This window comes from Mirounga leonina, unplaced genomic scaffold (genome assembly GCF_011800145.1).
Source record: "Mirounga leonina isolate KUSES-001 unplaced genomic scaffold, KU_Mleo_1.0 Mir_125, whole genome shotgun sequence".
Classification (NCBI taxonomy): Eukaryota; Metazoa; Chordata; class Mammalia; order Carnivora; family Phocidae; genus Mirounga; species Mirounga leonina.
The window spans coordinates 29,565,714-29,583,165 of NW_023270305.1; the positions used below are offsets into that span (position 1 = coordinate 29,565,714).

A 17,452-nucleotide genomic window follows, 5' to 3' on the forward strand; every position below is an offset into this window, starting at 1 on the left:
GCCACGCATTTGAAAATTTTTTATCCACATACCAAGTTGATTTCCAAAAAGTTGATAGACCAATTTATAACACCCCACCAGTATGTGAAAATGCCAATTTCTCCAAATCCATACCAACACTATTCTTTGAGATAAAAATTGGTATGTTATTTTTAAACTTTTAGTTTTTTATTTCTTTTAATGAAGTAAAACATTTTTTCATATATTTATTTGCTGTTTTGTAGGTTTAAGAACACTTAATACATAAGAAAATGTATTAGTTTGATGTGACTTTGGTAAAATGAGAAATGACTCTATATAGTAACTTGCCATCCTAATACATAATTTTTGCAATTTTAGATACTTTTAAATGCCAAGTTTTTTAAAAGTAAAAGGTATCAATTTTACTTGGAAATATATGTGATACCTACTCAAAATTATCACTAGAAACTCAATTTGGTCAAATTAACCACAATGTCTTCCTTAAGGATGAATATAATATTTAATTCCCTTAAAAACAGAAAGCCTTGTTATTTCCTATTCAAAGGAAAATTGAAAAGAACAAAACTAGCTTTGACTTCTGTAGCCATGTGTATTCTGGTGCCTTGACCTCCTTATTGTTAACATCCTTTAAAAAAAAAAAAAAAAAGAATGAGAAGCACTACCTGGAAAGTAAAATGTAAAGATTTAATTAATTTTTTTTTCATTGAATCTAGAGAAGGAAAAAAAATGCACTGTATATTATAGACTATTTAAAATATGCTGTTCCCTATAAACTGATAGGTTGACAGGTGTGTTGTTTTTCTATAATATTTGAAGTACATTTTAACTCTTTTAGGTATTGAACAGAGGGTTAAAACTTTTAATGTTGGTCGTGGACGTGGTTTGCCGAAGAAAATCAAACGCAAAGACCGTGGGGGAAGAACCAATAAAGGGCCTAATATTTTTTCAGGAATGGATGACTATCAAGAGGTACTGAGAATTTATAATGAGGAGAGCTTTTCCATCTTTTAACCTATTTGGCTGCAAAGAAAGCATTGTGATTTTAATGCTCCTTTCCTAGTAAATGAAAAATTTCCAGCTAAGATCAAATGAGTATAAATAGATTCTAAAAAAAAGAAATAAAAGAATTGTTTTAATTAGTCAAGATACTAGTATAGAGATGCAAATTTAGGTGACCTTGAAATAAAATTAATGTGTTTGAAAGCACCTCAAAATAAAACTGGTATGTCGGAAAGCAAAAATGTGATTCTAGTAGTTCTCTGTTGTACTTTACTTTCCTAGGAGTCATCTTCCCCAGACGCAAAGGGCAATAAAATGCTAATAGCTCAATATGAAGCATGGCTAATAAGAAGGGAGATACTGTAGCGGTAGATTAACTTATTAGAACTGAAAGCAGTGAAATAGAAGAAAAGGCACTATAAATGGTTGGAAAGCTGAATTTGTGTACCTTGGGTATAGTAAATAGTGAATAAATATATGTTGAATTGAATTCTGAACATGTACATTTCAGCCTTGTTGCAACTCTTGGGATTAAAGTGGTCCAAATCCAGTATTCTGCCACTGTTCCAGTAAGATTGATTGAATTATACAGAGCAAGGGTAGGTTATTAAAAGCTACGACCTTGAGTGAGATGAGAGCAAAGGGATAGCAATATATTGTAATGTGAAAATGCTTGATTTTCTGATGTCTGGGTTTAAAGATAAGGGGCAAAGATTTCTTTCTTTTTTTTTTTTTAAGATTTTATTTATTTGACAGAGAGAGAGACAGTGAGAGAGGGAACACAAGCAGGGGGAGAGGGAGAGGGAGAAGCAGGCTCTCCACCGAGCAGGGAGCCCAATGTGGGGCTCCATCCCAGGACCCTGGGATCATGACCCGAGCTGAAGGCGGACGCTTAATGATTGAGCCACCCAGGTGCCCCAAGGGGCAAAGATTTCTTAATATGTACTCCTTAGTGTACTATTTAGGGAGATGTTAATAGGTATGACCTAAAAAAAGAAGTTCAGGCCCAAATAAATTTGTGAAACCCAGCACATGCCAGTCTACTCTTGGGGATTCTCAGTTGACATTAATGTATTAAAGGCTTCTTGCAAGTTAGATATAGAAAAGCCTGTTTTAGGGCGCCTGTGTGGCTCAGTTGTTTAAGCGACTGCCTTCAGCTCAGGTCATGATCCTGGAGTCCTGGGATCGAGTACTACATCTGGTTCCCTGCTCAGCAGGGGGTCTGCTTCTCCCTCTGACCCTCTTCCCTCTCGTGCTCTCTGTCTCTCATTCTCTCTCTCAAATAAATAAATAAAATCTTAAAAAAAAAAAAAGCCTGTTTTACTTTGTTCAATCCATTGTTTTCATATTTTACTTGACCCTGAACTTCCCCCCACTCCTGCCCAATCTATTAACATTCATTGAGCCATTCACTATTCCATGGAATAGCAGCTTTGGAAACAAGCTTAGAATTTCTGAGTGATTGTAACCTACCTGTCCATCTTCCTACATTCCTCTAGAGTGTGCTGCTTTCCCTAGACCAAATTAATATGAATGCTATCTGAAAGTAAGCTTTCTCCTATATCCAATAGGTACACACTATGCTTGGAAAAAAAATTAGCTTCCAAGAAAGTGTGGCTTTGAACAAGTTACTACCTGAATCAGAGCTTTAATTTGCTTAATCTGTAAAATGAAAGTATGGTATTAAATTAACTCTAAGGAGACCTTCAAGCACTAACATGTTTACAGATCTGGATTGCAACTAAAAGATTCTTTATCATGTTATAGAAAATCAGAATAAATTATTTCTTTTGCATTCATCAGATTTAGAATATTTTTCCTTTTGCTTACTAAGATTAAAATGTTATCAACTGTGTCAGTTTATTGGCTGTCAAGAGAGATTTCTTATGATTCCAGAAACAACCAGGAGAGTGCCAGATCCCAAGCAAGTAGCTCATATTCAGGAGTGGCCTGGGGGAAACCTATCCAGGGTAGAGTGAACATGCTAGAGTGGCCAACATAGATCCATTACCATCCTTTCCAGGAAGTGTGAGATCCTCCCAAAGCCAGATAAATTCACAGATGCCTGCATGTCCACACGAACTGTCTTGAAAACTCTGTGTGGTCATAGAACAAGTAAATTTTTGATAGATTTGAAGGACTTATTTATTCTGTTGGCCATAAAACCTCCCTTAATTTTTTTGTATTTATAACAGCTATTACATTTTCTGTAAATACATATTATTTTGCTGGCAAATCTTTTCATTCCCTCTTCCTTATATATTTTAAAACATATTTTATGCTCTTGTTCCTTATACCAATGTAATACATCTTCTAGAGTAAATACATTTTAAAATAACAAATAGGTACTTTAGTTTTCCCTCTCTCCATCTTTCCTTTCTCTCCCTCTTTCTTTTTTTTCTCCCTCTTTGTTGAATTGTGTTTTCTTAGAGGTAGTATGATACAGTGTAAAGGGTCCTAGCTATCCTGACCGCTAACTTGCCATACGACCCTTGGCAAGTCACTAATTTCTCTAATAGCCACTTTTCACATTTGTCTAGTGAGGCTGATGAACTAAATGACTTCTGTGGTTCTTCCAACTCTTATATTACATGAGATCTTAGGGTAGAGGACATTCGTGTCGCTTCTATAGGCTTAGACTTAAAAGATCAGATCTTTTAGGCATGTTATTTTGTCCTAAAATTTTATTGTTAAAGCTGCTTTAGATTTTCTAGAATATCTTGATTATAATTAGGTTTCTCATGGTTATGGATACTGATATACTTTCTACTCATTTAAACTAAACTCAACAACTAAACTAAACAAACAAAAAAACCGACTATCCTCTATTAAAACAATGAGGCACATCATTAGAAAGTAACATAGAATGTGTTATTGATGAAATAGAGGTACAACTTGGTGCATTTTTCAGGGTGGTTTTGGGTTTTCTTTGGTGATTACTTAATATTTTACTTTTCTTTTTTTTTTTTTTTAAGATTTTATTTATTTATTTGAGACAGAATGAGAGAGAGAGAGAGCACATGAGAGGGGGGAGGGTCAGAGGGAGAAGCAGACTCCCTGCCGAGCAGGGAGCCCGATGCGGGACTCGATCCCGGGACTCCAGGATCATGACCTGAGCCGAAGGCAGTCGCTTAACCAACTGAGCCACCCAGGCGCCCCGAATATTTTACTTTTCAATTTCAGTTATATTCTCCAAGTTGGCCTATTGATTTTGTATAATGCATTCTCCTTGGCTTCCTATTTTATTATAGCCACCATTTTTTGTACAGAAGGCATATGTGAGCTGGTCATTTATATCTACTTGTTCTAAATGAGCCTGGAAATAGAAAATGTTTGCGAGTCAAATTTACATAAATTTAAGACATTTTAAATGATCCTATCAAGAATAGTATAAGCAATTTCATTGTGTTTTTCCTGGGGCAATTTGGGTATACTTTTATTTTTTAAAAGAACCTATAGGATTATCTGTTTTCTTGGTATTTTTGTACTTTTTTCCCCAGAATTCTTACAGTAAAACATATATTTCAGATGCAAACGCTGAGGATCAGATTTAAGTCTAGCCATGTTTTGCCTCAAGTGTTTGCTCTGAGGCAGTTTCCTATTTTCAGTAGGTTGTGTATTGTTCTCCCATCTCCTTAGCAAATTGAAGGAAAGGGAAACAAATCAAATTAGAAGAGCAAATAGTTTATTGTGAGCTCCTGCTATATACAAAGCATGGTGCATACCAGGTGTTTGTAAAACAGTGCTATTTTATAGAGCTCATGAATCTAAGTCCTTAGCATGGCTAAGCATCCTACTCTTGTTACTCAATCTTCTTGTACTCATAGCAAAAGTTGAATAGAGGTCTAAGGAGAAAGTAAGGAAAACAGGTAGGGCTGTGAGATTTTCTACCATATACTTCTTTTTGTTATTTTTTAAAAGTTAAAGGAAATACATCCTCTTTTTTTTTTCCTAAAGGAAGTACAGAATAACCACACATGCAAAATATCTTTAATTTTTTGGAGATCCATCTAGAGACATACACTTTAAACATGGGGTTATATTCTTTTAGTCTTTTTTCTTTGTCTTTATTATTATAAAATTCAGATCAGTTTTCCACTTACTAAAGTACTGTGAACATTTTCTTATGTCCCTAAATTGTCTTTCCATCTCATCAATTTGTAATGATTTCATACTAATCTACACTGATCTGCATCATAATGTAGTTGACTGGTCTCATTGTTTGGGATGTGTAGCGTATTTCTAGGTGTCTGTCTGCTTGTTTGTTGTTTTATCATGTAATTCTGCAGTAATTTTTGTGAATAAATGTATGTGTGCCTCCCCGATAATTCCTTCAGAATACTCCTGAAAAGTGCAAATTTTGTGTCAAACAGTATGGATATTATCAATCTTTTATAACATAGCTATCAACAATCACAAGAATGCACATTTAACATCTTTGCCAACAGAGTATTATTGTTATTTTTCAAGCTTTTCATAATTTTATTTTTAAAAAGTAGTTGTACAGCCTAATTAAAATGGAGGGTTCTTTGCAACCAGTAGTAGCAGTAAGCAGTGTATGAGAAGCGAATCTCTCCAAATAAGTGTATAGTGTTGAATGCCCGCTCTTGACCACTCTAAATAGTAGTTTGTACTGCTTTCCCAATCCATTTGACTATCCATTTTAGTACATAGTATTTCATATGTTGTATTCAAGTGATTTTTTTCTTTCTTACAGTATAGTAAACCAGGGAAAAAATGGAAGGTTATGACTCAGGAATTCATTAATCAGCACACAGTGGAACACAAAGGAAAACAAATCTGTAAATACTTTCTGGAAGGGAGATGTATTAAGGTAAATTTTGGGGGGTATCATAAATCATTTTAACTTCCAAAATAATCTTTAAAATGTAAAGTCTTTTTTGGGGGTGGTTAGTTTGGTTTTTTTTTTCCATTTCTCATACAGTTGTAATAATAAAGCTGGTTCTTCAAAACGTATCTTCAAAGTGTATCTATGGAAATACTGTACATCAGAATTCATTTAATTATATTCTGGGACAGTAATATAATTTGTTGAACTCAGATTTTATTTAACAAACACATAATGCTACGTGGCAAGTACTGTTCAAAGATTATTAATATTAAATTTTTTAATCTTTACAGCAACCCTATGAAGTAGTTACTGTTATTATCCCCATTTTAAACATGGCCAAACCAAGAGGTTAAATAAGTGCCCACAGTAGCTCAACTAGAAATGATGAGTGCTGGTGGAACCCAGGCAGCAGCCTCTGAGGCCATGCTCCCCGTGCTGCCTCTGCACATAGCCACATCCACTGTCTTGGGCAAGACTTCCAAGGGATTGTTTGAATTATTATTAGATCATTATTTAAACACTGAAGATATGGCCACAATTCCACCATGGAACACCAAAGAAAAAACTCAGTTGTTTCTTTTTTTCTCTTTCTTTCTTTTTTCTCTTTTGTGACAGGGAGATCAGTGTAAATTTGATCATGATGCAGAGTTGGAGAAGAGAAAGGAGATCTGCAAATTTTATTTACAAGGATATTGTACCAAAGGAGAGAACTGCATTTATATGCATAATATCCTTTATTAAAAGGTGTAAATCAAAATATTGAGGTTGTAAAATATTACTGAGGTTTTTCAAAATCCCTAGAAAACCTACTTTGGTTTTAAATTTAAAATAGCTTGTGCTATGTTCATACGATTTTTTTCTCTTAATCTGTCAAAGTGCTGATTACAGTAATAAATTTCCTAAAACCCTACAGGAATTCCCTGAACCGTAAACCACCTGAAGATGGCATATTTTTCAATAAACTTCTGGAATTAGTATTTTCTTTAGAAGTTCAAAATTTGTTTTCAAAATCATGATGTAGCTTGGCTTATAGTTTTCATGTTGGGATATTTGACTTTAACATGACATGTTGAGCCCTTTTGTTTTCTTTATTAATATAAGCTCTTGCTACAAAATTTGTTTGCTCTGTCTACAATTTTTATTGTGGAAAGTAATGGAATTTACATAATTGACATACTATAGTATTTGCTATAACAATTATATTTTTTATTTAAAAATTTTTCTAACTAAATATAGTAAGGAAAATTAAAATCTTTGAATGTTTTGCTATGTAATTGAAATATTTCATCTTAAAAATTAAATTGTCTAAACTGACATGATTGTAAAAAATTCAGTACAATATATAGTAATACAGCCTTATTGACTCAGCACAGTTATGTTTTTGGATTTAAAAATATTAGAGTTTGATTTTACTTAGTCTCTTCCTTAATATTTTTATTTACATGAATTTCCGTGTAAGTTCTATCATAGTGGAGCAAAATGTTACCAAGGAGACAATTGTAAATTTTCACATGATGATCTGACTAAAGAAACAAAGAAACTTTTGGACAAAGTAAGTAATATTTTTGCACTTCAATTATTTGTTAGGTCTCACCACAGATTCATTTGACTTGAATCATATTTTATAAATCGTATTTCATAAAAGTCTGAGAAATCAAGGATTTGTTATTTTATGTTTTAATCTATGAATGTAGTGTGTTAGAAAAGCAGAAATATTGGACTAGGAATTAAGAATCATTCTTACTCTTGTTCTGCCATTAAAAAGCTAATGTACTTTGAGAAATATCCTTTACCACTTTGAACCTCATTATCAAAAATGAGTTAGCACTCTCTGACCATTTTAACTTCAAAATGATATTTTCCTAATAACAAAACTGGTTTATTGAAGTCTTCACAGTTTTTAAATGTAAGGAAGAAAGCTTGTTTTGGAATAGTAATCTTTGCCGATCATTTTTAGGTGTTGAACACTGAAGAAGAAGCCACAAATGAAGATGAACGAGAATTAGAAGAACTTAGAAAACGGGGCATAACTCCTCTTCCCAAACCACCTCCAGGAGTTGGGCTTCTGCCAACCCCACCAGAGCATTTTCCCTTTTCTGATCCTGAAGATGATTTTCAGACCGATCTCTCTGATGATTTCAAGAAAATCCCATCTCTTTTTGAAATAGTTGTAAAACCTACTGTGGATTTAGCACATAAGATTGGGAAGAAGTAAGTTAAAATTTTCAAAAATGGCATCATTTTCCCCCTAAAAGTTCTTATTAAGAAACTAACTTGTATTCCATGTTAATCATATAGTTAAACTTAGATAGAGATAGCAGATACCTGGCATTTACCCCGATTGCTCTTCCTGCTTCCTCTTTGTCTCTGCCCTCTGCTGCATGCCATCAGTGCTTCTCTCTATGGAATCCCTAACAGCTTCAGAAACCTCTCCACATAGTAACCCTGAAGGACACTGCCAGGTGGATGACGTTGGCCAATTCATTACGAGGCTACATTCGACATTGATAACATTTTCAAATAGTGGCATTAGCATGTTTCCAGAATATTTGATTCTTTTAGAGAAGTATTTCCTTGGGCTATTAGAGGAAAACCTTTGGGTAAGCTGCATCCAGATTTGCATTTTCTAACAACACCATTCCAGTCCTGCTGCCCTTTCCCAGGGATGTGCCCTTGGGCCTTAAGTCTCATTGTTGATTATTTTAACCCTGAACACTCAGGAAAGCAATGAGATCTCAGCAAATGAGGAACAAGAAATGTCACAGTTAATGTGAACCATTAAAATTATTTCTGTCAAGGTCAAGAAGACAGGTATGTTCACTGTTTGGCTAATATTGTAGATCAGATCCTACCCAATGCAAAAAGAGAAAGACATAGTAGATAAAAGGTTAGAAATGGAGAGGCAGCTCATTATTTGGGCGGTTTCCCTTGGTAAACCTGAAGGAATCAACTGATAAAACTATTAGAAATAGTAATTAAATTAGTAAGATGTCCAGAAAGAAGAACAACAATCAAAATCTAAAGGTCTTTTTATATGCCAGCAGTAATTGATGAGAAATTGAAAAATTGTGTGTTTATATAGTTTATATATAATATGAATTGTCTATATATATAGATTCTATATAATATAAATTGTATATATAAATTGTGTATATATATATACAATTCTAATTTTGTTATATTTAAAAAAAGGTCTGTGGGGGCGCCTGGGTGGCTCAGTCAGTTAAGCAGCTGCCTTCGGCTCAGGTCATGATCCCAGGGTCCTGGGATCGAGCCCCACATCAGGCTCCCTGCTCTGCAGGAAGCCTGCTTCTCCCTCTGCCACTCCCCCTGCTTGTGTTCCCTCTCTCGCTGTGTCTCTCTGTCAAATAAATAAAATCTTTAAAAAAAAAAAAAAGGTCTGTGTATGCCTAGAATAATTCTAGGAGAGAACTAATCAAAAAATGTATCTTTGGGTGGCAGGATTAGAGGTGATTCTTATTTATCTTTGTACTTTTCTGTATTTTTCAAAATATCTGTAAGCTTTAGAACAGCTGATGGTGTCAATTAAGACTGTGGGCTAAAATGAAGGCAAGATGCTTATACTGGTGTTTTCATTTAGAGATAATGTAGAATAAACTGCTTCTTAAAAACACATTCTGGGGGCGCCTGGATGGCTCTGTGGGTTAAGCAGCTGCCTTCGGCTTGGGTCATGATCCTGGGGTCTTGGGATCGAGCCCCACATTCTGGCTCCCTGCTCGGCGGAGAGCCTGCTTTTCCCTCTCCCTCTGCCTGCCATTCTGCCTACTTGTGTTCTCTCTCTGTCAAATAAATAAAATCTTTAAAAAAAAAAAAACAAAAACACATTCTGATATAGAAAAACACACTTAACCAATACATATTTAAAAATATAACATTCTTGTTTGCCTCTTTTCTTTGAGCTAAGAAATATTATTCTTTCTGTCTACAGGCCACCAGCATTTTATAACAGTACCTCACCACCAGGACCACAGTTTCAGGAAAGCAGCCCACATCCTCAACATATCTATAGTTCTGGATCAAGTCCAGGTCCTGGACCTAATATGTCTCAGGGACACAGTAGTCCTGTGATGCACCCGGGCTCCCCCGGACATCATCCATGCGCAGCAGTGCCACTCAGCCCACCTTTGCCACCTGCTCCACCTGGAATTTTAGGTCCTCACAGTCAAGCTGGGGTACTTGTTCAACCAGATGCACCTTTGACACCACCGAGTATGAGTGGTGCTTACCATTGCTCGGGCTTTCCAGAACATATGATGAAAGTACCTAGAGAGAATCACTGTTCTCCAGGTTCCTCATACCTGCAAAGTACTGGTGAAATGCAGCTCAACACCAGTTATGAGTCCCTACAAAACCCAGCTGAATTTTATGATAATTACTATTCACAGCATGCTGTACATAATTTTCAGCCACCCAATAACTCTGGTGGTAAGTTTACCTTTTCAAATAACTCATTTTTAATTTAAAATCTTTGGAGTTCTCCATTTTTCATTAAAAACATGATAAGAATGTGTGTCTTTAATAAAGCTAAGTAAAATGTAATGAAATTGAAGCTATAAAATATATTTTAAATTTAACCAAACATTTGCTACACCAGAACTTTAGATAGCTTTAAAAAAATATTTACAATCGGGCGCCTGCCTTGCTCAGTCGGTTAACCGTCCGAGTCTTGGTTTCAGTTCAGGTCATGATCTCCTGGTCGTGAGACAAGCCCCGCGTCCAGCTCCACGCTCAGCATGGAGTCTGCTTGCCCCTGCCTCTCCCCTCCATGCTCTCTCTCTCTCAAATAAATAATATCTTTAAAAAAATATTTACAATTACATAATTTGGTAATCAAATGTAGTTATTATTAAAGCTTCAATTTCTTATAATTTCTTATAATTCAATTTCTAGTGGAGTTCTGTGCTAAATCAGTGTCTGTGTCTTTCTGTGTTGTGTGTATAGATGGGATGTGGCATGTTGACTTTGCCCAGCATCAGCCAACCATTGTTCAAGACTCCCCTAACCGTGCAAGTGGATCTGACGGCAGCAGCAACACAACAGGCCATGGCCCCCTGCCTGCACCAGGCCTCCTCCCTGCAGTGCAGAGAGCTCTTTTTGTCAGACTTACTCAGAAGTACCAAGAAGAAGATGAACCAAGCAGCACCCAACCTCAAAGGGCACCAAGCAAGGAAGAAGGTGTGTCAGGTGTTATGATAGCCTCTTACTTTGGATTACTCAGTTCCTGAAATGCTCTTGAATAGGTTAAAAAATGAGTTCCTCTGAACTATCTATTCTATTTCCAGTTTACCTGGTAGCTTGTGTCTGCTTGGAATTGATTGTGGTTTCCAGTGCCAATAATGCTTTAGTAATTAATTGCAAAGAGTTTGACCTGAAGCAGTGATATCTGAAGCTATAGTGTGAGGCCTGGGCTGAAGTCCTTTTTATGGAAAAAAGAAATAGAATAGGAACCAGACATCTTCCAGTTCAGGAATTTTGACTTCTAGCCCAAGTTTAAAATGATTCAGTTATTAGAGAAGTTTTTATGGGCATAAGCTGTATACTTAAGATTCTACTATATTATGAAGGAATATTATTTTTAATATAAAAGATTATGTGGAAACCTCAAGTTTACCTTAGTGTTTTTGATATCAATAAGTATACAGCAATTAGTTAATTCAGTTAAGGAGAGAAAGCTTAATACATCCAGTTCTTCTTATGAATTACAAAATTGATGTGTTTTCCCACTTTCTTTTTTGCATATATATATATTTTTTTATTAAGTAAATTACATGGCCAACGTGGGGCTTGAACCCATGACCCTGAGACCAAGAGTCTCATGCTCCACCAGCTAAGCCAGCCAGGTGCCCGTTTGCCCACTCTTAAGCATAAAATTTATAAATATGTAAAACTAGATAACATGAGGTAGCTCCAAGCTATTATATAAACATCTGTAGCACTAACTCTTCATTTATTTAACATCACAGGGAAATGAGGGATTCCTAATAAGTTAATTTCCTGTACAATTTATGTTTGCTCCTTAAAGTGCTAAAACTTAACTTTAAGAAAAAACAATTTTAATGATAATCTTTCTATAAAGTCTTAGAAAAGTTTACATTTTCATAAACAAGAAAATTACAGTTTTTCTGGATTTAAATTTTGTAGTGTAATAATATAATTGGTGATGTTTTATGAAGGTTTTTTCTCCGTATCCAGGAAAAATCTTGAACAGCTAGGTTTTTTTTTTTTAATTTAAATTCAATTAATTAACATATAGTGTATTATTAGTTTCAGAAGTAGAGTTTGGTGATTCATCAGTTGTATATAACACCCAGTGCTCATTATATCACGTGCCCTCCTTAATGCCCGTTACCCAGTTACCCTATCCCCCACTTCCCTCCCCTCAGGCAGCCCTCAGTTTGTTTCCTTTGATTAAGAGTCTCTTATGGTTTGTCTCCCTCTCTGATTTCATCTTGTTTTATTTTTCCCTCCCTTCCCCTATGCTCTCCTGTTTTGTTTCTTAAATTCCACATATGAGTGAGATTATATGATAATTGTCTTTCTCTGACTTACTTTGCTTAGCATAATACCCTGTAGTTCATCCATGTCATTGCAAATGGTAAGATTTCATTCTTTTTGATGGCTGAATGATATTCCATGGTGTGTGTGTGTGTGTGTGTACACACACACCATATCTTCTTTATCTATTCATCTGTCGATGGACATCTGGGCTCTTTCCATAGTTTGGCTATTGTGGACATTGCTGCTATGAACATTGGGGTGCAGGTGCCTGTTTGGATCACTACATTTGTATCTTTGGGGTAAATACCTAGTAGTGAACAGCTAGGTTTTTTGTGTGTTTATGTTCATTTTTATAAATTTTAATGCCCTTATAACTTTAATCTGTCCTTTGATAAAAAGCTGATAACTTTCATTTCTTATCTAATATCTCCTTTCCATTTGGCCTATCTCTACTGGTCTGCTTTCCTTCTGTTCTATATTCATTCTCATTCCAAAAAGGATTTAAGATTGCTTATGAAATATATTGATATGAAAGTCAAAATAAAATAGCATCTTCCTTCTGTGGGTCAGATTTGGATCATCTTACCTATTTGGAACAAATAAATTCTGTGAGGAGTGAAATCGCTATGCAGAAATATTTAAAATAATGGCAACAGGTAAAAGTGAATCACTAGTTCAGCTTTGGTCTTCCTGAGGTCAAAGAGAGGAAGAAAAGAGATCTAGTGTCTAGAAGTAGTTTTTTCTGACACTGAAATATGAGTGAAACTTTTTTCCATTGGGTTGGGGTGCCTGGCTGGCTGAGTCAGTGGAACATGAGACTCTTGATGCTTGGGGTTGTGAGTTCGAGTCCCACATTGGATGGAGAGATTACTTAAAAATAAAGTCTTTAAAAACAAAACAAAACTTTTTTCCATTGTGATATATGGTCTATACGATTTTAAACCCCAATTCCACCCTAAATACCAATGCCTGTTTTGTAACTCTGTTCAAGCTAAATGTGTAACACTAAAGTTCCGTGGAGTAGAAACATGTTAGTGAGCAGTGAGAGGAGTTAAATGAGAATATGTCCAATATTCTATTAATCCAAAATATTCTAGGATATATACATATATATGTATGGGAGTGTGTGTGTGTGTGTTTGTGTTACCAATTCAGAGTCAACGTATGTATGTTTTAATGGAAAGGAAGGAGACTCCCTCCTGTAGCATCAGTTTATAATCCCTGCTGTACTACGAGAGAGAACACCTCTTGACAGTTAAGCTTCTTAACAGGGTGTCTAACATACTAGGGTTAAATATAAACCTTCGGGAGTAAGGTCCAAAGTGTTCCCATAAAGTTAAAGTATATAAATTTCAGGATGTTAGTTTTGTTATTTTTACTTTTAAATGTTTAAATAGCTAATAATATATTCACATATGTCAAACATCTAAAAATGTAATAAGCTACAAATGAAAAATCTCTTCCTCATCCCTCATTTGCTTGGTTCCCATTGCTTCCTTAACCAGTGCTATTAGTGTTTTGTTTTCTTTCCAGATTCTTAAAAAATATTTCATCCTTGTTATCTTGATAAATCCAGAGTTACAAAGCTTAAGTATTACTTGAATTAAAGAGATCCAAAACATTTTAGCATTCTTTTCCAAGAGTATTTTCTCTTCTTCCCCAACTCTGTCATACCACACACACTCTTGAGTTCCCTTTCGGCCAGTTCGAGTGAAAGGTCCTGACTTCTCCCTGACTGGAAGGATGTTACAGATATTACAATATCACACCTCTTTCTTTATAGAGTATGATGACTAAATTGATCATTGTCATTCCACATCTAATTTTATTCCAGTATTGAAACTCTGGTATTTCTCTGATGCATTTTCTTGAAGTTAGACTATACTTATTCCAGAAGTGCTGTGTGTTTTTTAATTATTTTAATTAAGGTCAAATATGAATGATTCATTCTTTATAATAACTTTTTGTCTGCATTTAGATGATACTGTTAACTGGTATTCAAGTAGTGAAGAGGAAGAAGGAAGCAGTGTGAAGTCAATACTGAAAACATTACAGAAACAAACAGAAACTTTAAGGAATCAGCAACAACCTTCCACAGAGCTCAGCACTCCTACTGACCCAAGACTTGCTAAAGAGAAAAGCAAAGGAAACCAAGTTGTTGACCCTAGACTTAGGACTATCCCAAGGCAAGACATGAGAAAATCTGAATCTACCCCACTGGATCTTAGACTTGCATGGGATCCCAGGAAACTGAGAGGGAATGGAAGCGGTCACGTAGGATCTTCTGTTGGTGGAACAAAGTTTGATTCACATCATGCAAATGCTAGCTCTGTCAAACACAAAAGAGGAGATGATGATGATGAAGATACAGAAAGAGAATTGAGAGAAAAAGCTTTCTTAATACCTTTGGATTCTTCCCCTGGCATAATGCTCCAAGATCCAAGGTCTCAGCTGAGGCAGTTCAGTCACATTAAAATGGATATTATCCTAACCAAACCCAACTTTGCAAAACACATCGTGTGGGCTCCAGAAGACTTACTTCCAGTCCCTTTACCTAAACCTGACCCAGTATCTTCAATCAATTTACCTCTGCCCCCTCTTATAGCTGACCAGAGGCTCAATAGGTTATGGAATACAAAAAGCGATCTTCATCAGAACACAGTGCCCACTGATTTGAAATCAGCAGCCAAAGCCAAAGTGAACACCACAAACAGAGAAGGCTACCTAGAACAATTTGGAGACTTACATAGTTCAGGAAGTAAATTAGGAGATCCTAGGCTGCAAAAAAATTTTGATCCTAGGCTTCATAGACTGCAGAGTACAGAGTCTCACCCAGCTGTTGTGAAGGACTCACATACATTAAAGGCCACCCCTCACTTAGCCAGATCTAACCCTGCTTCGTCACAGCCCTCAGGGGCAGCGACTAGCAGTTCTGGGCCAGGGCCTTTGCCTCCATATGCCCCTAAACTCTCCTCTTCAGCTGGCCTTCCCCTGGGAACTCCAAGTTCAGTTCTTAGTGGCATTAGTTTGTATGACCCTAGGGAGCATGCTTCATCATCTGCATCAGAGCTAGCAACAGAAAATGCAGAGAACCAGAAAAAAAGTGGTGGTTTAAAAAGTAGTGACAAAAATGAGCCTTCTCCTGGAGAAGCAGTCCTGCCACACAAAACCAGTGCAAACGTGGAAGTCGCTGTGGATGGGCTGGCTGATCCCCAGGCAGATATTCTCAGGAGTCCTGGTATGGTTCAGGTCCCAGCAGTGCACAGTCTTCCTATTCAGGCATTAACAGGCTTAATTAGACCCCAGTATAGCGATCCAAGGCAGTCCAGGCAGCCAGGACAGATGAGCCCCACCCCAGAAAGTGATCCCAGTAGAGAACCAGATGACAAATCTCTGAAAGAGGTTTTTAAAACTTTTGATCCAACTGCTTCACCATTTTGTTAGCTATTCTTTTCACTCTGTGACTATTACAGTCCTCTGCTGTTTTGTAACTGGTTTACCTCTATAGTTTATTTATTTTTAAATTATAAATACTTTTCAGCTGCTAGTATCAGAACCACATGAAGTTATATCCTCTAAAGCCTGTGGTATTTTATATAATATTTTTATAACTTTAAGAAACTGTAGTAATTGACATAGAAACCTATATATCATGTTAGCTTCAGTAAAAGTACTTTTATCGTTAATAAACCATCATGAACTTGACACTCTGCCCAAATATATGCCAGTCGTCTTTCATAATCAATGTTTAGATAATGATTACCACTTTTATATGGTTGTTAGTTTCAAGCAATATGATGTACATTACTTTTGAGCAACAGTATTTTGACTAGGATCTTCTCTATTTGTCAACACAGAACTGATTAATATGTAATGCTAACTGCTAACTAAAATGTAAAATGAAGTAAAGAAAACATTTTTAAAATCACAATCAACAGAGCAGTTTGTGTTTAAGGGCATCACTTTTATTAGTATTGGCAATATTATTTGTGTAAATGAAGCATTTGAATGTCATATCTTTTAAAAGTATTTTATTGTATACTGTATCATAGAAGTTGGAGATACATAGATTGTTTTTGCTAAAGTGAAAAATTCCCCAAGTTCTCTAACATTACTTTTTAAATTTAATTTTTCATATTAAATAGTTATGAGTTCTTGCTGTGCTATGTGATGTTTATGTGTTTCAATGTTTTTTGTCTTTAGCAGCATAATTTATATTACTTTTTCAAATGATGTAGCTGCAATAATTGTATTCATCATGACTTTGGAAATTTTTAACAAAATTTTAAAAGATCCAGTGACAGTCTGTAGTGATTATTGCATTGATAATGTTTTAAATGTCCAGGTTCTATATTTTAAATAGCAAGAAAACACAGAGATGGTATAATCAACTGTATATGGCTACCAATAAAGAATCTCTTTCAGATCTCTCCTGACTGGCATTCTGTAACAGAAGAGACTGCCTGGTATTTTAAGTATTTAATGTCCTCATAGTTTGGAAATCTAAACTGATTTAGAAATTGATTTTTATGAAAAATAATTTGTATTCATTCTTGTGTCTTTTGTGCAGTATATAAATAATGGCAGCCCTATTTGTTTTATACATATATTATTTATAATGGAAACTAAGTATTACACTGATATTCATATCTTGAACTGGACATGTGTGACCGTGTTTGCTGGTAATAGCTCCAATAAGTAACTTGAGATGGAGCATTTCACTATAAAAGATAATGAAAGTGAAGGAAATTGGTCCTTGGATGAAAATAGCTATGCTTGAGAAGTGATTTAAAAAATACACGGCAAAATATTTCTGTGAGAACCTAACACTCAGCTAGTATATAATTTAATATTAATGCTTATTTTTCTATTCACTTCTTCATTTTTTTTTCTGCTTTGATTCCATGCTTAAATGGGGTTGCAGCTAAGTGAACAGAAACTCTGCTTACCTAAGAAGTCCACTGTGTTCTAAGTGGAAGGACAGTTGTTCAAGGGGATGTGAATTTTTATTATTTATACTTTGGTTCCATTGTTGCCTAAAATGGCTCTGGATAACATTTTTGGGTTAAAAAATGCACTTTAAAGCCGCCATAGAGAGTA

At 35.5% G+C, this 17,452-nt stretch overlaps 1 protein-coding gene across 2 annotated transcripts in view; it reads left to right on the forward strand.

Annotated features, from left to right (window-relative positions):
- ZC3H6 (zinc finger CCCH-type containing 6) overlaps positions 1-16,944 on the forward strand; it is a 63,867-nt gene extending 46,923 nt beyond the window's left edge. For both annotated transcript variants that reach the window (XM_035001060.1, XM_035001061.1), the window contains 8 exons: positions 818-951; positions 5,699-5,815; positions 6,449-6,560; positions 7,276-7,385; positions 7,791-8,044; positions 9,783-10,279; positions 10,796-11,029; positions 14,331-16,944. In XM_035001060.1, coding sequence (XP_034856951.1) covers positions 818-951; positions 5,699-5,815; positions 6,449-6,560; positions 7,276-7,385; positions 7,791-8,044; positions 9,783-10,279; positions 10,796-11,029; positions 14,331-15,796 — 2,924 coding nt within the window. In that variant the 3' untranslated portion in view covers positions 15,797-16,944. The remainder of the gene's footprint in view (positions 1-817; positions 952-5,698; positions 5,816-6,448; positions 6,561-7,275; positions 7,386-7,790; positions 8,045-9,782; positions 10,280-10,795; positions 11,030-14,330) is intronic.
- The last annotated feature ends 508 nt before the right edge of the window (positions 16,945-17,452 follow it).